This window comes from Buteo buteo, chromosome 14 (assembly GCF_964188355.1).
Source record: "Buteo buteo chromosome 14, bButBut1.hap1.1, whole genome shotgun sequence".
Lineage (NCBI taxonomy): Eukaryota > Metazoa > Chordata > Aves > Accipitriformes > Accipitridae > Buteo > Buteo buteo.
In genome coordinates, this window is record NC_134184.1 from 17,172,728 (window position 1) to 17,194,956 (window position 22,229).

Genomic DNA, 22,229 nt, shown 5'->3' on the forward strand with positions numbered 1-22,229 from the left:
TATTTCTTTTCCTAAAGTAAAACTTCTCAGACTCTCATAAAATGTTTGTTCCACTTTTATGATTACTATGGATCTTACAGTCTCAGCTACAAATTTGCAGTATCCAAACCCCAACTTTCATTAAAAATACTATTACTGGTTGTTTCACTCTGAAATGAAGCTTGAAAAGATCATCTATGTTATAGGAAAGCTTAACACCCCTCCCCCCCAAAAAAAACCAAAACAAAGAAGCTTCAAGTTTGGTTCCGCCCAACAATGCCACTTGATTTTGTGCCCTGATTTTTGACTAATGGCACAATACTGCAAACCAAGCAATAATCTCCATTTCACTGTAAACCTTTAATACATGATTGTTTTAATTTCAATTATATTCAACTCAAAGTAGTTATTAACAAAGATTTTTTTTTAAAAATGAATACCTCAGTCTGACCTTCGTGGGCACTGGATTCATGAGTGACACGAATAGCCTAAAATTAAAATATATTTCAATTAGACTTTAAATGAGAGACTTTCAGTGTTTTAAGAATCACTGTATGCTCGTCATTTTATCAAATGCCATAGCCGTAACTATGTTTGTTCAGTGCTTGAAATAAATAAATAAATAAAAAATTAAACAAATAATCTCCACTTCCAAGGATCTCAGAAGACCAGTATTTCAGTTTCATGACAGTCAATTCAAATCAAATATCTGACAGTTTGTAATGACCCTTTCACACACAGAAAACACTATGGGCAAGTGTCTTTGTTATATATCACTTCTTGAGCAGACAAAATACTTTAGACAGAAGCTCTGATCAGACATCTTGTGTCCAACATTTCTACAGAAAACGTCATCAAACCTCTACTGTTTCTGTTTGTTACTACCTCCCTCAGCCACATGTTAATACCCTTATTCCTGAGGGCTTCACAATAAGCTTACATTTAAACTCAGACTTGGAAATCATCTAGATTTTCATTTTGAGAGAATCATCATTACCATCAGGAGCAACAGCACCGTTCTCCCCTTCCACCACTGGTCAGATGTTTCTGCCACATCCTTTCAAACAGCACTAATGATCTGGCTAACCACACTATCAGCTAGCCCATCTAATTGTTTGGGGTGGTGGGGGAAGGAGATTATATTTCAGCCAAATCATCTCTTTGTGTGCCCCAAACTGCTAGAGCCAAAGAGAGATGACTAAAAGGCATAAATGAAAGGAGGCAGCAGAAGGACCACCCTTTCAGCAGTAGCCCCAGAGCTGCTTAAATTGACCATTAAACTGCATCTTGAACCCACCAAAAAGATTATGCACACGTTTCTCATCCATTTCAAAGTCATTTTAAACTATGCCAGTGAATTAATATGGATGAGAAACATTGACAAAATCCATTCTGCTGACAGAGCTAGACTGACTGCTCACGCAAGTAATTCTTACGCCATTTTAAATAAAAGTAAGACCACGTGATACTAACTTCATAAGTTTCTAGATATTTGGCCCTCTCTTCAGGAGTCATAGATAATGAATCTTCTAGGAACTTTTTCAGTGAAGAATTAGTTTCTTAAAAAAATAAAAAAGACATAATTAGAGTCATGCTGTAACCCCAAATTCATTCAAAGCTTACAGAATGCTTATTCCAACAAGATTTAAAGATATAATTACATTGTATCTTTAAGACACTGAAAGCTGACTGCAAGAGGAATTGCTACCTGCTTCAATTGCAATGTTTCAAGTGCTTTAGTTCATGGATTAGTATGAAATACTGTTTTTATAATTATAGGTAGGAAGGCTCTTTGAACAGAGATGGTCCTTTATGAATGGTTATATTCAGAGAAAGTAGTACAAAACGTTATCCTTCCCTCCATGCCTCCCCCACAGTTAAGGAAAAAAAAGGGAAAAGCCAACAAAAAACCCCAATCAACCCACCAACAAAACCTACCAAAGTTCATTTTATCTCTGTTGTTTGCAATAGCATGAATTAGCCCAATTGTTCCACAAGCATTGTTAATGGTCTGCTTCATGAAATACACCGATGATTTGACATCTTGCCCCTTAGCTTTTATTCTCTCTTCTTCCTCTGTTCTGAAGGTTTCATACTAGAAGGAAAGTTACAGACATTTCACAAATAGTACAAATAGATACAGGCTACATTACTGAAGCAAAAATAATTTTAAAAAAGCAACAGCTAACTAATAAAAACCAAAACTCAACTTGTAATTTGAAACGCTTAACCCATGTGGTCCAACAAGTATATGTAAACTTACTCAACTGAACAGCTCTATATTGTTTCTTAAACCAATGCCTTCTCACTAGCCAAAAACCAGTCACACAGGAAACATAATTTTGAAATATGTGTTATCTAACATAATTCCAAAAATGTTCAAAATATTTCCTTGATCTGAGCACCTGTCACCATCTCTCTTCAATCCAACAAAAGGATTTTAAGGACAGAGGATTCAAAGCGCTATCAAGCAAACCATAATACTTCAGGTGCTTAATTAGCATGAAGCATTTTTACATTTCATTTTTTCCAGGAATATAAAATATAAAAAGATTTATATAATGCTCACAGCCTCAAAACAGGCCCTTCAAAAGCCATATTCATAAAGTGAATGTTTATTTTCTGAAGTAAAAGAAAGAATTTAGTATAATTGAAAAATCTAAAGTATTTGTTTTGTAGAGATCATAATTGACTAAAATATGTTATACTATGCAACAGTGTGTTGGTTTTGTGGGTTGTGCTTTGTTGGTTCTTTTTTGGGGGGATGGGGTTGGTTTGTTTGTTTGTTGGGGCTTTTTTGTTTGGTTGGGTTTTTTTAAGATTTTAATCTCAAACAGAAAAAGAACAAAAAAAACCTGCAAGTGTTCCAGACAACGCTGTTCTTTCTTCCTCCTTTGCCTCTTTTACTGGGCACTTTTGCAGACAAAAAATAAAGTAGAAGTAGATGGGCTTTTTATACAAAAGTAAAGGTTGAATGCAGAACGTTATCAAGGAACTTTTCCTGAAAACCCATGAGAAATTTCTCTCAGACTCTATGTATTGTCAGTGACAAACAGAAAGAGGAAATTTTTCCAGCATCATGATTCCACACTTGTAGCTTCTCTGAATGTTCTGAATGGTCTAAACAATAGTGAGAGCATTTACAAATTAATTTGACACCACTTATCTACACGTTAAAAAAAAATAATTGAGACAGTTGAGAAATTTTTCTTAATTGAGAAAAATATTTCATAGAGCATAATTGGACGAAAGTTCATATTAGACAACCAAAATAGACTCAATGGCAAAAATAAATATATAAATGTTGAGAATACTGAAAATACAGTTTTGAGCAAGGGTTAGACCAGATCACCTCAAGAGGTCCCTCCTAACCAGAGCTATCCCATGATATGTATTCATTGGACCATGCCCAAAATGCCCAATGCTCACAGCATTCACTGTCTAGAACCTACAATGCAGACTAAGAAAGTCATTGACCTTTAAACTGTACAATAACCCTAAGATTACCTGTATGCAAACAAGAGTATCTTGCCCTAAAAGCAAGTTCAAGCAAATTGATATATAGGAAACATGAAAGAAAGGAACTTCTAGATAGAAGAACAAAGGCATGATAGAAAAGTGTTTACAAAGGCAGTAAAATTAATTAAGGGGGATACTTTCATAAATGTAGACACAGCCAAGAAACATAAATAAATGAAAAATTAAATTAAAGCAGAATATAACAGGCCATATTGAAAGTGAGACTGAGGAGGGGAAAAGTACTCCAGAAATACAAAATAATGCTCAAGAGTCTTGTGGAGTTCACACTGAACAACAAAAGCTTCACATCATTGAGACTTCACATGAAAGATTCAGCCTTCACACACTCAGGCTAAGCAGTTGATAGTAACACTTGTGTCCCTTATGTTTCTGGAAGATTAAAATGCTGGAGAAAATCTCAAATATTTGGCTGGTAGTCAAATTTGATTGACTTATGCAACAGAGCATATGCTGTTTCTCTGGTTCTGTTTGTCACATGCTTCTTCAGAATGAAATTGGATACATCTTCTGGAACAAGAGTAAGGTTGCTCTTTCCCATGGGATGATGCTCCCATAGCATGATCCAAGAAAGGAAGATTGCACAGGAAGGGAGGCAAAAGAAAAGTGACAGTCACAGAAGGAGCTCAGACCTGCAGCTCAAGCAGACAGACAGAAACCACAGCACACAGAAAACAACTCCTCAAAGGTGACAGAAAGGGAATTTCCTGAAGACAGGCGAGGACAGTTAAGAGTTTGCTTAAATTTAAAACTATCAAGGTGGCTGAAATCAAGCCTGAGGAGGACTGCCTGCATGGCTGTTTTGGAGAAAAAATGCAAAAGTTTACAAGACCTAATGAGTAAGAGGACTGACCTACTCACTCTTCTATTTAAACAGGTTTTGTTACAGAAGTCAAGCTTTAATAGCTAACTGCTTTGTCCTTATAAACCATGTGTTCTTTTTGAGAGACACATTAAGAGGAAGAAGTTTGGGCAAATTCACCTCAAACATTTCGGCTGACCTTATTACAATCACATAAGATTTTTAGAAACTGAAAGATCAATATGAATCACAAATTTCAGCCTACGTAACACTTGAAGGAGATATGTAAGATGGATATCTTCTCTATGTAGAAGCATGTGATGACACAAAACAAGCAGACTTGAAGATTTAACCAAATCAAGTATTTCAAAGTCTAACATAGAGGAAAAAGGGGGGTGTGGGGAATTCTCTTTCATTTTAGAAATATGCCCCATCTGTCCAAAAAGTGAAAGCCATATTGGTATTGATGACTGAACTGAAAGTGGATTGAGGTTTGGTCAGTGTGACAGTACAAAAACTCAAAAAATAGTTGCATTTGATATAGTCCTATACCCCACCTCTTATTTTGCTTATGCTATTGTAGCTTTCTGCTAAAAGTAGCAGAACTGAGCCATTTCACAGTGCATATTTAAAAAAAAAGCCTTAAATTGTCTGTAATAGAAAAATGTTAAGCGTATTTCTCTGTGATTCTACATTAGCTTTTCCCACTCCAACTTGAAAAGAAATTGGAAACATACACATAAGGTTATGAAAAGAAGGTTCTGAAGGAAGCATTTTATTGTTGTTGTTCTTAATTAAGAAGTCTCTTGAATAAGGTTTGAGTCTCATCTTGATTCTATCATGACATCAAGTACCAGATTTAAACTGTTCATTCCCTTTTCATTTACAGCAAAAGTGATTAGCTGATTATAAAATAAACACTTACCTTTTCTGTTATTGGAAAGAGAAGTAGCACTGCACAGACAGGTCTTGGCACCATGCTAAGCAGTTCTGGTTCCATACCATAAACATCTACAAATTGCCAGTCAGGATGTATACCTAGCTGTTTGAGAAACTGGAAAAGAAAAGAATAGAATAATGTTAAATGAGTACACTCGTATACCTATCTTTTTAGAAGCATAACAGAGTATTTACAATGTGAAATACATTGCAACAACTAATACTTTCCAAAATTTAAGGAGAATAAAGGACAATAAACAAGATTCAAGTTTTAATAAATAAGGCTAAAGAAATCGTAGTGCTAACAAAGACACACAAAATCCCCATGTTTTATTTATTTAAATAGGTTTATGAAAGGGAAGTGAAAACACTCCCAGCACTATTTACTAAAGCATTAAAGCATTTCAGCCATTTTGAAAGTGTTCTGTCACAAAATAGAGGAGTACCGAATATTCACCTTAACTAGAAATCATGGGTCAGAGCATGCATGAATAAACTTATGATACTATTTGATTCCATGAATACTCCAGAACACCTGACACCAGTGCTTATATTGGAGCTGCTGGGTTTCAGCAGCTCAAAAAAACCTGTGATCTTTGATGGCCTTTTGAGAAAAGAGACAAGATACATATTTTAGTAGGTGTACCTTTTAAGGTGTTCTTTTACATGAAAAGTCCTTTCAAACTATGAGAGTAACACATTTTGAAGTAGACAAAGATTAAGTGCCAGACAATAATCATGAATCTTCAAATAATTCTCAGTTGCTTCTTTAGGACTTCTGAACAGTGTCTAAGCCAAAGGCTTTCTGATCGTCTTTCCTATACGAAAGCTATATGTCACAATACGAAGAGTGATTTTGGATCTTTTACCTAACACTGAGCTACTTAAGAAGGAAAGAGAGACTGTAGCACCTGCTAAGCTTTAACAACCTTAGCCTACAATTGGGTGCTCACTTTTTAATCAGATATTCTTCTTTTACTCAGATAAATTATGTATCGCAACAACAGTTGCAGAATTAATAACTATATATGATCTAAACCAATTTGAAATATTTGTGTTATCACAGTCTAGAAGAACCTAACTGAATTCAGAAACTATTGTTACTGTACACACACTGACCGTTCATAATTATAAGAAAAAGCTGATTGTACACTGTGGCATACACAAATCCTATCTTGAAACAGTACTTCTACTGGTAAAAGAAACACATTTTGGAGGAAAACTGAAAGATGTGGGAACCCTGTGTATTTTCCAAAAAGTTAACATTTCACAACTTACTATATTTCTGCTGGAAAAACCATATTCTATAGGAAAATTTTATTCAGTTACCTGGGGCTCTCAAGTTTAAAATAAGCAAAGTCTGCTGATAAACAGCTGCAATTTAAATGCCTGAAAAAACATGCAGCAAGTAATATTCCTCTGCCCTCTCTAATGGAAAAAACAATGAACTCCTAAGACGTTTCTTTAGTCAGGTCACCAAAACTCAACTCTGCGGTTCCCAATACTGTTCCCAAAAGTGATACTGTAGAAGACCAGACTAATTTGTCCATTGTCTTTTTTAGAGGGGAAAGATTACTTCAAAAGCTTCATCATACTTCCTGCCCAATGCTATTTGAGGAAATCTATTTATTGATACATTTGCAGTAAAGATGTTTAAGAATCACATAAGATGGTAAGCCTAAATGAAAGGCACAATGGCTCTCTCTTCTTTCCATAATCCACCTAGTGAGGAGGTTTATACATCCGCACATGAATTCAGTAAGTTACGCCATGTTTGAGTAGATTCTAACCTACACAGACGTAACTGTAAGAATACCCCGAATGAGTATTTTATTAAAACAGAACACAAGAACATACAACAAAATACAAGTGTCTTCGTCTAACATGAGACCTCTTCAAATACCATTTTCAACTTCTGTTGGGCAAGAGGCAAGGTGGTTGTCTTTCAGGAGACATAGCCAAGGGGCTGACTCTCAGTATTTAGAGACACAAAGGAAACAGTTTCTACAAAGTCTGAATGTATGGACAACAAGTATTTATAAAGAGTAAGGAAGATTTTTACTGGTAACACTTAGGAATATATTCTACAACGGGGCAAAACAATAAAAAATATACATACACTTAAGTTTATTAAGAGAATGAAGCTGTAGTTTGCAGCCAGTGTTTTAAGGGGGTGAGAAAAACCCCTACCCAACCCACACTTCATTTTAAATGCATTATTCTCTTTCCATTTTACACTGCAAAACATGACATCAAAACCAAGGGCAAGTAAAGGTGATTTAAGTTTGAAAAAAGTTTAAAGCATATATTGAAAAAAATAATATGGCTTTCTGTGTATCTACAGTAATAACCTATACAGTTCACAGAGTTCAGTATTTGATTCTGGCTGCCTTGGAAAACATGGAGATTTTCTTTTCATAAGGCCATGTAAACAGTTTTCCCCATTTCTCTCTTTTTCTTACACTACCTACTAATAATGAAAAACATGGATTGACCATAAATTCAAAGAGGAAAAGGGGGATGAGGGAGAAAATACAGTGTCTTCATCAAGCTCTTAAGAAAATTTTGTTCCCTTAGAGGTTTGTGGGACTGGGCACAAGTCATAATTAAGGCTTTGCAGAACCTCTCCTTTTGACTAGTTTAAAAAACAAGGTAGTGTTGAAGTACAATAAGAAAATTAACTTAGAAGATTGCTTATGTAATACACCAAGCTCTTTTCTTTCTGTACCACCTTTAAGTCTTGCCAAGATTGGGAAGAAGGCCAAATTATTATCTTTTAACGAAAATAGGGAAAAGGGAAAGTGTTAAGTATTTACTAGCTGATGAAACAGAAGACAGTATATTTTGAACTCCTATTCTAACCCTGTAGGTTGTGAAGATAATTACCACTTTGTGAATATCAACAAAAACAAAAAAATCTGAAGGGGAAGGGAGTACGTGTATGGGTGCATTAAAATATTATTTGTACTTCTAGTACTTTTCTTATGAAGCCAATGACTAATCTGTCCATCATCTTTACTGCTGTTATTCAGAACTGTGGGCTAACTAATGCAACTGAAAAAAATATAAGTTTTTATTTTGCAAGATTACATGAAATAAAGGTAAAAAACCCCAACAAAATAAAACCAATATTCACCTAGAAAAAAAAGAAAAAAACACAACCAGAAGAGGCAATGCTAGAAGGATCACATTAAGCTACTGGACAAATAAAGTGATTTAGGTTCTCCTGTCCTGTTCTATACCACTGGGAAAAAAAAAAACAAACACAAAACCAACCAACTAACACCCTCCCCTGCCCCCTCAATGCTCCCTAAACCCAAAAATAGCAACTCAAACTCCTGAATGAAATATTCAATGTAATGAACTCCACAGATGTAGGGTGCCTTTCATTACTCACATTACCATAATGCCTAGAAACTTTACAATCTATGAAATCATAAGTTTCAGTATACAATGAGACCAATGACTAAAGTGATGGTCAGCACTACAAAGAACAGCAAGAGCATAGGCTTAGTATGACAGGCAGTGATCTTAACACACAAGCGGCCTAACAACTTTATTGTAGAATCATCAAAAAAACCAAACCAAACCAAAAAAAAAAAACCCTAATGAGAAACCCAAAATAGGCAAAGGAGATATCTCTGTGTATCAAGAAGGTTTCATTCAGGCCTGTGAAAAAAGTGATAGAAATATCCCTCTGAAAATTTAGAGAGTACATGATAAAAACTGGCAGCATAAGCCCCTGTCTAAGAGAGACTGACAGATGGGTAACAGATGAACAATAGATGACAGGATGGGAAGAACCCTTAAAATAAATATATGAAGCTTATTTTTAATGTGGAGACATGCAAAGAAAGAAAAAGGAATTCAATCAACACCACAGCCAGGTAAGTAGTATTTTGCAACTGTGTTCTGAATGGCTAAAAGCAAGGCAAGACTATTTAGCAAGATCAAAGAGAAGAAATTTTGCAGGACTAAAACCAACTTGTTAAGAACCAGGAAAAGTTCTTTAAAGGGACAAAAATTTATATTAGATGTGACAAAGGAAGGTCAGAAAAGAGATGTCACAAGCAACAGCTTCAATTTTTTAGGGCAAGTTACCCAAATACCTTAGTAATAACTAAATTAAACCTCCTTTTTTTCTCCCTCAGTCTTTTTCTAGCTCTTTCCTAGACAAAGGATGCTGGTACAAAAAGGAGTGAGTTATGCACTAGGAGATGAAGCAACCCCTTCCCCACTGACAAAAGCATTCCTGTTTTAGGACAGCACGCAGTTCTGTATGCTTTTTAGATAGTATCATTAATAGCGAGGGACCTCTACTGCTTTGCATTCCACTTATTCAGCGATTACCTAAACAATTTTATTCTACAGATACCTACTGGACAGAACAGTTAGGATACTTTATATCTGAGGGCTCACTGACTTCCAGCTGTTTACTATCTCTTAGCTTATTGACACTACATAATAAAATAGAGCTTTATATTTCTCTAGATCTGCACAAGAGTGTATTAGATACTCCTTTTCAGTCACTGCTTATCACATTGCTGACTATTCTTAATTTATATGTCTTCAAGCATTTACCTTAGAAAAGAAAAAAAATACTTGGCTACATTACAGAAGTCTTACAGGGGCTCACGAAGAACAACAGCAGCAGCAACAACAACAAAAAACACCACATGTCTGTATCTAGTTTATTAACTTTTTCAGAACTTCATTTTTACTGATTGTTGTCATATTTTCAGTTGTCTCTATTCTTGTATTAAAATACCTTCCTGAAAAACACTTTGTGGTTTTTCACTGGTCCAGCTAACCATTAGACAAAAAGTCACTTTTGAAATTACTTTACAAGCACACACATACCCTACCTGCACTTCTCATGAATTTCTCCTTTTTTCCCCAGTATTCCAGAGGGCCCTTCCTTCTCACCTGATTATTACTGTTTTCAACTAGCCAAGGGAGAGTGCAGAGAAGATGGAGACAGACTCATCTCAGCAGTGAACAGTAGAACAATGAGAAGCAATGGACATAGGTTGGAACACAGGAAATTTGAACTTGATAAGCAAGGCATTTAAAAATAAATTTAAAAAATAATGATCATGGTCAAACACTAGCACAGGTTGCCCAGGAGGCTGTGGAGTCTCTATCCTTTGAGGAATTCAGAACTTGACAAGTTCCTGAGCAACCTGTTTTGAACAGAACATGGTTGGATTACAGAACTCTAGAGTTCCCTTCCAGCCTACCTGATTCTATTCTGAATCGCCACAAACTGTAAATCTGTATGTCTAAATGTTAGTTAATAGCAAAAACATTACAATAAGCACATTTAGGCACTCTACCTACGTGGTGTGTGGTACAACCTATGCTGTCTTCATTGTCGATACCACTACTTTAACCTACTGTTAGGCATTGAAAGAAGCACAGAGCAGTTATCTTTAATACATGAGTCTACTCTGAGGCACAGCGGCTACCTTTAAGGTTCATGAAATTTACTTAATTAAGGAAAGGAAAAAAAAAAAAGAGTTCACGCTTATTTATTTATTGTTAAAGAGCCTCAAAAGTAGAATGGAAAACCAGTGGACAAAGACAACGTAGCAACATCTTAACCCAGCCGAACTGACTTCAGCAGTTTAAAATAGTACTTCTGCCAACACAGTTACACAGCCAGTAGGAAGATTTGATTTATGGGGTTGATGGAAATGTGGAAAGGGTAAGTGGGATAAGAGAAAGTAAGGGTGGAGTTTATTTTAACACAAAATTTCTGAAGTAGTTAATGCACAATTTAAATATTGTCTGAAGTACAAGTGCTCTTTTCCACTTTGTCACTTGCATGTAAAAACAAAGTGAGAACAAACACTGAAATAAAATGGACTTTGAAATTTAGGTGCAATTAAAGTTGGATGGCATTTGCAAATATTTCAAGAACGCCACATTCTAAATACTAAGGCATTATACTCAAGACTTTGAGTTTTCCACATTTTACTGTGGTATTTGTATACAAGTTGGAACCATGAAAACATAAAACTGGCAAAATGCACAAACATTTCCAGACACTCAGATGCAAAAGTCAAAGAGCTTTTGTGGGAAGAACCAACTGTTGTAATCCTCTTCAAATTGCAAATGCAAACCAAGACACCAACAGAGTCTACATTTTATTGTACTTCTACCCAGTAGATTAAAGCATCGCTGTATCACAACAAAACCACAGTTAAGAGTTCCTTCTGCAAAAACAAAACATGCCTATGGCTTTAGGAAACTTGAAGGACTTCATCTAAATAAACCAATGAAGACAATCGGTATTTTGTAACTTTTTCATTAAAGCATAAGAATTTTTGGCACTTAGTTAAATTGAAGCTAATCTTTTTCCCTAGAACGTAGTAAGACACTGCATAAAATATGTCTGATGGAATTATCACCAAGAAAAAGAAAAAAAAAACCAACAGAACACTTACATTACAATATATATAAATCCACAAATAGATAGTTGTATTCAGCCCCTTAAGTATTCAATTCTTATTAAGCTAATCTATATTACAAATATAAATGCACAATATTTTGCTTTCAATTCTTTGTACATAATTTCTACAGGCATATTACAAAAAACTGTTTGTTTCAGAAGTGAAATTCCTTTATGGAAAAAAGGGAACCACCCAAACAATATTTTATTGTTTGGGCATTATATGTTTCTTAATTCTTTCATTATGACATTTATGGAATTAAAATGAAGGGATCATTTTTCAATGCAGTTTAGAGAAGGCATCTTTCAGACCATTAATCAAAATGACTGACATGACAAGATGGCAGCAGCTGGAGAAATGTTAGTTCTAGACAGCAGTTCAAAAGGCATACCAGAAGCAAATACATGGCTGTAACTTACATGAGGTGCATTATTCTTCTTCACCAACTACTCTTCACTTAGAGTGGCCACAATATGGTCTTGCTCAAACAAGAGATGCTCCATTATAATAAACTTACTTGGGGAAATTCACGATTTACTATGAATTCTTTAATATCCTCAAGCACTGTATTTCAGGACCTCATAATAAAGTTCAAGGAATACAGCCCATTTATCATCACAAATTTTTTTTTTTTTTTCAAAATTTGCAATGAAGGAGGAAAAAAAAAAAAAAAGAGGTCACTTTCAACTTCATCAAAAACATGAGAACTCTTACACCTACAAAATTCTTATCCTTCCAGTTGTGTTAGTTTCTTCAGGGTGTCTAAAAGAGCAGCACTTACTTAACAGTTAGTGCTCCTGATCTTCACAATGAGGTGTATATATTTTTAACATATCCATCAAGCAGTTTCGAAACTTAATACTCAGTATGCCCAGGCACTGACGTATATATTGAACCAGGACATCACACAGGCAGCAATGCAAAGCGCACGGAAAGCTGGACTAACCAGCTGACCCAGGCTTCCTCTGAAACTGCCCCAGTGAGGAAGAACTTTAGAATGCTCCGAACAGAGTCCCAAGGTGCAGCTACTGAGCCACTGGTTCAAAACAAGACACCACGTTATGCTGTGAAAAACACTTAGAGACCTGTTTCTATGATCTAAACAATTATTCATAACGGGCATGAGCCGGATCAATCCATTCTTCCAAATAAGCTGTTATACATAGTATTTTTACAGTGTACTAAAGCAACAATTGGATTCTACTGGTCCTTTACACCAAGGAAAACCTGGAAGCAAGGAACGGCATCTTCAGTGCAACCAGATAACCTACCACATGAACCACTACCACTTGTTTTCCACTCCGTAGCACCCCATCCACTTAAACAGGGTTCGAGACAGTAAGGGTTTCCTTGTTACAATTTTTAGTTGTCATTGAAACAGAAGTAAGAAACTGAGCAAAAAAGAGCATAATAAAAAGCCAGAAGTGGCAAGTATAAATAGAGGAACGAAACACATCGTTTTCTTAGCTTTCAGTTACTGAGGAACGTACAAAGGCAGATCTAAGTCAATCTTTCAACTGTTGATATAAATAATGCTTTAAACCCCAAAACAAGTTACAATTTTCCCTTTGCAACATACCTACCTATTTACACTCAATAAGAGGTCTATATAGCTTGAAATATTTTAAACTAGAGGAAGCCATTCAACAAGTGATCTCACAGTGGACATATGCAATCCCTTCATATTTGTCTTTGTGTTTATTCTTTGCTATGCTGTGCCACAGCCTCAACACTTCCCCTTTGTTGGCTCTGTGGAAGGCTTTCTGGGCTATTCTCTTTACAGAAAGACACAAACTAAGTCCTGGTCTTCCACCTTCTGAGGCTACGCTCATAAAAACAGGCTGTCTTCCAAGCATGCACACACTGTTTCCACTCTGCTTACAACAGAAAAGTTAAACTCCACTCCCCCACCCCCCAACTAAAAAAACGGCTTAGCTAATCATTTTCAGAAGGACATCTCTGTTCCTTCACATCTGACATCATTTCACTCAAGACAGTAACTCATCTATGAGTACTACCACCCAACACACTTCAGGAATGGTGGGCACTGCCTTTTCAATTACTTTGATCAGTAGGGCTTTCTTTTGGAAAAGCCTGTGTGATAGTGTTGTAGAGTTCATAAAATGGAAAGACCTTTTAGGAAGAGTAACATTTGCTTCCTTGAGATACTTAATTAATCCCTGTATTTGCCTGACACACTTTAGAAATGTGTTCCATAACTGGGTGAAGGCTGGCTGTATCCAGTTTCTGCCATTTGTTCTATGTTTTGTGATCTTTATTGCCCCTGTGACTTTAAAGGCACAGCTGTCAAGGGCATCCATGGACTAAAATGAATTTCTTTATGTAGCTGACTCTCAGTACCTTAATGGCTTAGGAAAAAAAAAAAAAGTAGGATCAAAGACCTGAAAATAATGCTGGAAGGTAACTAAGAACTGCCAAGTAAGCCCTACGTGGCAAGAGAAACCCAAGCCACAGCCAACGCTCAGTAGTTTAACTCTGAACTACCTGAAGCCAGTGCTTGAGCTTCATAATCAGATGCAGTCAATTACTCTATCCTTATGGATATAACGAAAGCATGAGTTGACATGGTACCTTATCTAGGAAGAACGTGTGAGATGAAGAATGGTAAGAGAGAATGAAGAAAGGTGGGGAGATCAAGAAAGATATCCAGCAATACTACTTTGTTTAGCTAGGCTTGCTAGGGAATCAATTGTGGATTGCAAACCAGACTGAAGCGACATCATGATAGAGAACAATCAGCCTGTGTCTGATCTTTTCACTCCCCAAATCTGTATGCAGTCTGACTTTTTTTTTTTTGGTGGTAGAAGAAATTGAGAACAAGATACACAGCCAAACACCATCTGGTAAACAGTGGGCAGATAAACCCCATTTTCTTGCATTTTCTCACTTTCTCTCTCCCATTAGTGGGGAGAGTCTCATAAGAGATTCAGTTAGAAGGGTAGCTCTGGTCACGTCAGGCCCTCCAGCTGAAGGTCAAAGAGAAGAAACCATTCCCTGTCATCACTGTACACAAAGTGCAGATTTGTAAATGCTGAATCATCAACTCTCTCTGTATCAGAGGTGGACTAACAATTCATTCTGTCAGACTGTAGAAGTGGAGGGGGAAAAAAAGGCATTGCAACAATTAAATTAGCACTGCATGGTACATTTAACTACGCTGACTTCTCTCTTAAAAACAGTACTACAGATACATGGCTGTGGTATTCAAAGCGAGTCACTGCCATTGGAAATCTTTAAAGCCAAGAAAGAATATTCCTGTTATCCTCACCAGCCAGTTTCTGACCTTTAAATAATTCCAACATATGTGCACAAAGAGAGGTCCTATATACACTAATGATTTAGAAATTCCGAGACTTGTATTATAAAATGAATGCTTTCAGATAGAGAAAAGCTTTCAAGATACTTTGGAAAGATTTCACATACCCTATAACTGAGAAATACCAGTTCTCCTCCATTATCATCTGAATTTCTACCACAAAGATTGAAAGAGTATCAAATTTACAACTTACATTTCAAAACTAGAGAGCACAGACTATGGTAAGAACATATTAAAAGCAAATGTACATGCCTTCAGTACATTTCCTTTCTAGTTACTATTAAAAAAGGGAATAAAATGATCAGTACAATAACCAAAATAGACTAAGCATTTGTTAAATCATAATGACAGTTCTGACTACAATCTATGAGTTAAGAATACACGCATCTTACAGGTGACTGGAATTTTTTTTGGTTTTAAGAGTTCACTACCACATCTAGCAATAACATTAACAGAAGTAGTATGTTCCAAGGATAGTTTAACACTCAAGTAAAACAAATAAAATACAATTAACCCCCCCCCCAACAAATAGCAAAAAAAAAAACCTACCAAGAAACACATGGCTAAATGTCTGTGTAAAGAGATATATGTACTAAACTACTACTAGACACATATATTACAGCTATTAGGGGCACACCATTGTTGGTTGGTTTTTTTTTTTTTTAATCCTGAAGAATTCCAGAGTATTTAACAGAGCACAGCACAGAGAACCACAAAAAAAGTCTGTCCTTGCAATTAACTCAACAGGATTTTCTAAAAATGCCTTTGCAACTTCATTTGAATCTCAAATTACTATTATTGTTATTTTGAACATAAGCAGGATATGAATAACTTGTGACTAACAGCCCTGTTGTTATAGTTTACCACTGTACTGATGAGATTAAAAGAGCAATGACTAATAATGCAAGGTGTATTCATATTTAACACTAACCATTTTTTCTTTTTTTTTTTTTTTTAAATATACACCTCTCAGTCTGGAAAATAACAACTACTGCTCAGTTAAGACTGGCAAAATATAGTGAGAGAAGAAGTCTAACTGGTCTAAAATGGCCTTTTCTGTACAGAAATATTAACAAGAAAATCCTTGACAGAATATACTCTTATAATCCATGATCATCCACAACAGATAGATATCATCCATCATCAGTGCAAAGCCAATGAGCAAGAGAGACAGATTCTGAACACACTTAGAACTGTTCGTTTAATGTTCTTCTAGGATTTTCTCCATAAAATATAAACATGTAGTGATACAAGATAATTCAGATAAAAAAAAGCCACTAGTTTTTCCTCCTCAATTTCTACTTTACAGCTGACAGGACTTCATTTGTAGCATGATGAGCTCAACATCTGGAAAATGAGAAAAAGTTAGAGAATTTGCAAATCTACTAGTAATTTATTCACACTTATTTTCTTCCAAACTGGAATTTAGTGTCTGAATTTCAAAATTTAAAGAAAATCTAAAACATGATGAAATTATAGCACACATTCAAGAAAAGCTCCCAGAAATGTTGTTAATTTTAACTCAGGACTGGGATTCAAGACTTCTGAAATTGCAGCAGCAATACTGTTAGAATTGCGAAATTATTTGTCCTAGGAAACTAGAAAGCCAAGTACAAAATAATCCGCCATCAAATAACCCTTCACTCTCCTGCAGACACAGTTAGTATATTACAGCAACAACAACAAAAAAATACATTCTTCACACATAGAAATTCCTAATTTCCAAAATGTTTCAACAGTATAGTTTTAAAAATGTCATCTTACTGCTGGAAGCTTTGGAGTCTTTTGGCTTAAGCACCATCCTTAACATTATCAACAGGCCTGCTGGGATCAACATCTGACCTCTAATGCTTGTTAAAGATACTCAAAATTATCACTGAGAACATGATGCAGGGTTGGAGTATGTGTGTCTTCCCTTCAGCTAGAGTTTATCCAGTGCTGACATTGCTTTGTAAAAACTAGAACAAGCTTCCTTCCTCTAGTGTCTACACTAACAAAACTAGCAACAAGAAATCATGCAGGTATTGTCATGAATAAGCAGCCAAGTGCAAATATGGTAAAATGACATTAATTCTTATGGTGAGCCAAAGAAGAAAGAGACTGTGACACTGATGTAAGAAGATCCATACAAGTGCACAAAGCCATCATGTACAGGTCCAGAACTGGCACAGGTTACATATAAATATATAATAATGTTTTAATCATTAATTCATGAGTTAAAACTCACCTTGAAACACATCAGAGATTACATTACATTAATAGCCAGACCACATCTATTCTCTTTTCCTTTACTGTTTTTTCCTTAATATAGTATCTTTACATGACACTATGTACTCGGAGGTTTCACAGGAGGTTCCAGTACGGTCCAATATTAGAAGACTGAGCGCAGACACCCGTGGGGGAAGAAAGGGTTACTCTCGTTGGAGAAGCAGGAGCCTTTACTACATGAAAATGAAAGAAGATGGGCCTAAACCTGCAGAGAGGCTAAAGCTTACCTCAATCAAAAGCTGCTTACCTGATTCGTGACCTGAAAAGAAAGCACAGGACCCCAGTTAGATCCGCGGGCTAAGATTTCCCCCGTTCCCTGCCCCCACCAGCCATCCCTCAGCCCGCGACGCTGAGGCCGGAGCGGCCCCGAGCCCTCTCCTCTCCTCTCCTCTCCTCTCCGCCATCCTTCCTCCCTCCCTCCCGCCAGCAGCCATGCAGGCAGGCAGGCAGCCCGCCCTCCCGCGCACCCGGCAGCTGCCCTCCGAAGCCGGGTACTCACGTCGGGGTTGGCCTCCAGGGGCAGCCAGCGATGGGGCTCCATGGCGGGGTCAGCGGGGCGGCTCCCGGTACCAACGGCGCGCTGAACCTCGCACCGCAGCACTGACAGCGCCTCGCGCCGCCTCGCCTCAGACCTGACCCGGGACCGCACCACCGAGCCACGCGGGAAAGGGGGGGGGGGGAGGCGGGAGAAGAAACCAACCCTCCGGCGCCCCCAGGCACACTTCTGCCCCGCTCCGGAGCGGCGGGCCGAGGCGGCAGACGCGGCAATGAACGCCTTCCCCCTAGGTGCTCCCGGGCACCGGCGGCCGGAAGATTTCCCCCTACCCCCCTCCCTTTTTTGGCTCCCCCCGGCAATGGACTCTCCCAACGGGGCAAGGGGTGCTGCCTCGGCCGCCCCGCCCCGCGCTTGCTCCCAACCATCGGGGCCTGCGTGGTGCGCGGGAGCCGCCAGGGGGCGCCCCGCCGCACCCGCGCCGGGAAGGCCGGAGCCCGCTGCCGGCCTTCGGGCGGGAACCGGGGGCTGACGGGAAGGCGGCGGACAGCCGGGCCCCTCCGGAACGGTCTCCAGCCGCTCACCGGCCGTGAGGTACAGGCAGCGTTCAGGAAAACGCAGCCGTGGGAACGGGACGGGCCAGGCAACGAGGCGGGACAAAGGGATCCGGAGGGAACCGGGAAGCGGTGGGCGGTGAAGGCTTCAGGGCGTGCAGCAGCCCGGACGCAGGTGGCGAGGTCCACGCGTGATCTGCCGAAAATCACTGTAGGAGGCGTTAAACCCCATCAAAAACAGTGCTTCTCTTCTAAAGCTGCGAACCCCCTCATAACTTTCCCATCTCAGGAGCACAAACACACCAGTTCGTGGCCTTTTGGCTAAGATCAAGCACAGTGTAATCTGTACGTATCACATGGAATGTAGTAAGATGTTTTTATATGTACGTATATACATTCCACATTTAGTGTTATGCCTTCTTTCAGGTTAATTCAGAAAAGCTAAAAATGAAGGAAGCTGTCCTTTTTCGGCCCCAGCTCTCCCCAGCTGCCACCGCTCTCTACAGACTGCAGCTGACCTACGCGGCCTCGTGCACCACTTGCACCAGGCCCTTTATCTCCAGAAGCAAGCATTTGGACAGGGTTTTCGTAGAAGCCCATCAGTGGTGTCGGGGGATGCAACGAGCCTACGGAATTCCTGACAGTTCGAGAACAGTGCGACCTTGAGCAGCTTGTAGTGTATCCTTGAGAGTCTGGAAAGATCCGAGAAGACCAGTACAAAAACAAGATAGTGATAAGAAGAACCGTCCTAACGAACTCACCAATCATGAGTTGTTAGTTACTAACCAAACCAATCATATACTAACACATACTCAAAAGAAGGGTATAAAAAGGTGTGTTAGAACAATAAAGTAGCCATTTTGCATGATCTATTACTTGTCGTGTCCGTCTCTACTGCGACAAATGGTGACCCCGATGCGTCTGAGCGAACAGATCATTTAAAGGCAATAAATCCAGCACTAGCAAGAAGTATACCGGCGGCGACGAGCGCTGCGAAAGAGTATACGGGCAGCGAGACAAGCTGCGGAGACGGAGCCCGGTGAAGCTGAGAGCAGTGGAATCTGCCTGGTCCGGACCTGAGCCTAGACACCTAATAAGGTGAGCCACGGGGGACAAAACTGTTAGAATGGGGCAGCAATTAACACAAGAAAAGGAGACGATTTTGTCTACCTGGAGAGCCCTATTAAAAAGAAAAGGGGTTAAGACCCCAGAACAAAGCTTGAAAAGGATTTTAATATGGTGTAAGATGCAAGGCTTTCAAGCCACAACAGTTACTGCATTCAGTGTGGGTGTGTGGCAAGCAGTGGGATGGAAAATGTTTGGTGAAATCTCTAAAGGACAGAAAGAGCTGTGTATGTTGGCGATCGTATGGCATCTATTACGCGAGACCCTGAAGGAATGGACAGCAGAATGTGATGCGAAAGATCAGCAAAAGAAAGCTGAGGACTCTGACAATGTTAGCAATGAAAAAGTTTCTGCTCAAGTAACAGCTGCAGCCAATGCTGCAATCTCAGCAGTTGCGGGCAGAAAACCCCTCACGGGCAAAATCAGATCATACCCTTATTCACCTCCTCCTCCTCCTACGCCATTAATTACTTTACCGGGCGATGAGGGGCCCTCCTCACCTACTGGTGCGGCAGCAGAAGGGGTGACTCCATCAGCCCCCGCCGAGGAGAATGATGTGGCAATTAACACCGAGCCGGACAGTGTGGGCCGTACTGAAATTGAGGGCCGAAAGGACGGTGAGAGTCAAACTGAATGTGAGGGCCGAACGGAAAGTGAGAGCCGAAATGAAACTGAGGCAGAAAAATCTCTAACTGACACTATGCGATCTCTGCAGCTCACAGATAAAACCATACCGAAGGAACCCCTGCTGGGGGCTCTCCCTCCATCCACAATAACTGTGGTCCTGAGATCCCCTGATCAGTTCTGGGAGGGAGTTAGAAAATATGCTGCCGACTCTGGCAACTGGGATCTAGTAGAACGCCTCAGCCCGTGCTCTCTAACACCGGCGTTTCTAAAGCCTCTAGATAAAGCAGCAGAGGCTCCTGTTACATTTCGTGTTTTCAGAGCTGCTCCAGGCACAAACCGGCACGATGAGCACAATCCAATCGGCTGGAGAGTAGTGCAGGATTTGCAGAATAGAGTACAAAAATACGGAATCAATTCTCCTGAGGTGATGCGACTTATTCGTGTAATCAGCACAGATCTGCTGTGTCCATATGACATTATGCATCTAGCACTCGTGCTGTTTCAGCCCGTACAATTGCACGTATTTCAATCTACTTGGAGGCAGATGGCACGCACAGCAGCACAGCAAAATTTACGACTGCTACAGGGTGACGTGAGATTAGGCCTTGGAGAGGATGCTTTGCTTGGTGCAGGGCAGTATAGTAGCCCTCAGCTGCAGGCTACATGGCCTCCGATGGCTCTCGAACAAGCACAAAATATAGGCCTTATGGCAATGAAGCGAACCATGGACATGGCAGCTCCGAAGCAAAAATATGCCACTATCTGCCAAGGCCCCACAGAACCCTTTTTACAATTTGTAGAAAAAATATCTGCCGCCCTGGAAAAACAGGTAGAAGATGAGGTCTTAAGGCAAATTCTATGCAAACAGTTGGCAAGAGATAATGCTGATGAGGACTGTCAAAAGATCATACAGGCTTTACCAGGAGACCCTTCTGTCCCTGACATGGTCGCTGCATGTTCTAAAGCTGGGACACTGGAACACACGGTGACCACCATAGCCAATGCTATGAGAAATTCTGGACAGTGCTGTGGGTGTGGCAGTGAAGGGCATATCAATGTAACTTCTCCACACAAAACATCACCAGGTCACATTTGTGCGATGGTTTCGACCCCCTACCCACCAGTGACAATCCCTAAAGGTACTCGTATTGCTCAACTTGTTCCTTTTTCGAGTTCTATTTCAAGAGCAGGACAGCACCTGCGATGCGATGGAGGCTTCGGCTCTACGGGACCCCCTCAGTTCTGCTGGTCTCAGACTGTCTCGTCATCCCGACCATGTATGACGTGCACGCTGTCGAATCACGGAAGATCGCCGACTACAGTAAGGCTTGCAGGGCTCCTGGACACCGGAGCCAATGTGACTATTACTGCCGATTGTCTGTGGCTGTCCACCTGGCCCACAGAGGAGGCTGGTATGGGAGTAGTGGGGCTGGGAGGCTCTGCGCGAGCAAAGACGGCAGACACACCAGTTCTGATTACCGATCCTGAGGGCCAACAAGCAGTTATTAAACCATATGTGACGGCAGCTCCCCGCAATTTATGGGGGAGGGATTGCTTGTCGCAGTGGGGGGTGAGAATTACCACGGATTTTTAACGGGGGCCACTGTGCTGCAGGGTGTTAGACAACCCATGCTTGTTTTAACCTGGTTAACAAATAACCCTGTGTGGGTGGATCAGTGGCCCCTACCAATTGAAAAATTAAAGGCCCTGCAAGAATTGGTAGCAGAACAACTAGCTGCCAGACACATTGAACCATCTCACAGCCCATGGAATACTCCAGTGTTTGTGATAAAACAGAAATCAGGTAAATGGTGATTTTTGCATGACCTGCGGTAAGTCAATGCTGTCATGGCCATGATGGGGGCTCTGCAACCAGGCATGCCTTCACCTGCCATGATCCCTCAAGATTGGGAAATCATTGTCATGAACCTTAAGGATTGTTTTTTTACAATTCCATTAGCTTCTCAAGATGAAGAAAAATTTGCATTTTCTGTGCCTTCTATCAATCATGCGGAACAAGCAAAAAGATATCAATGGAGAGTTCTGCCGCAGGGCATGAAAAATTCACCAACCATTTGTCAATGGTTTGTTGCACAAGCTCTGTCACCTGTAA

General features: G+C 39.5%; 1 protein-coding gene across 3 annotated transcripts in view; it reads right to left on the reverse strand.

Annotated features, from left to right (window-relative positions):
• The window catches only part of UCHL3 (ubiquitin C-terminal hydrolase L3), a 45,249-nt gene extending 27,278 nt beyond the window's left edge, over positions 1-17,971 (reverse strand). Inside the window, exons 1-6 of one of the 3 annotated variants that reach the window (XM_075046056.1) lie at positions 17,817-17,971; positions 17,565-17,576; positions 5,244-5,372; positions 1,918-2,074; positions 1,453-1,538; positions 420-467 (exon numbers count right to left, since the gene is read on the reverse strand). In XM_075046056.1, coding sequence (XP_074902157.1) covers positions 420-467; positions 1,453-1,538; positions 1,918-2,074; positions 5,244-5,372; positions 17,565-17,576; positions 17,817-17,858 — 474 coding nt within the window. In that variant the 5' untranslated portion in view covers positions 17,859-17,971. Of the gene's footprint in view, positions 1-419; positions 468-1,452; positions 1,539-1,917; positions 2,075-5,243; positions 5,373-17,544; positions 17,577-17,816 lie in introns of those variants that run through there. The other 2 variants (XM_075046057.1, XM_075046058.1) reach the window with 2 other exon arrangements.
• Positions 17,972-22,229: the final 4,258 nt, after the last annotated feature.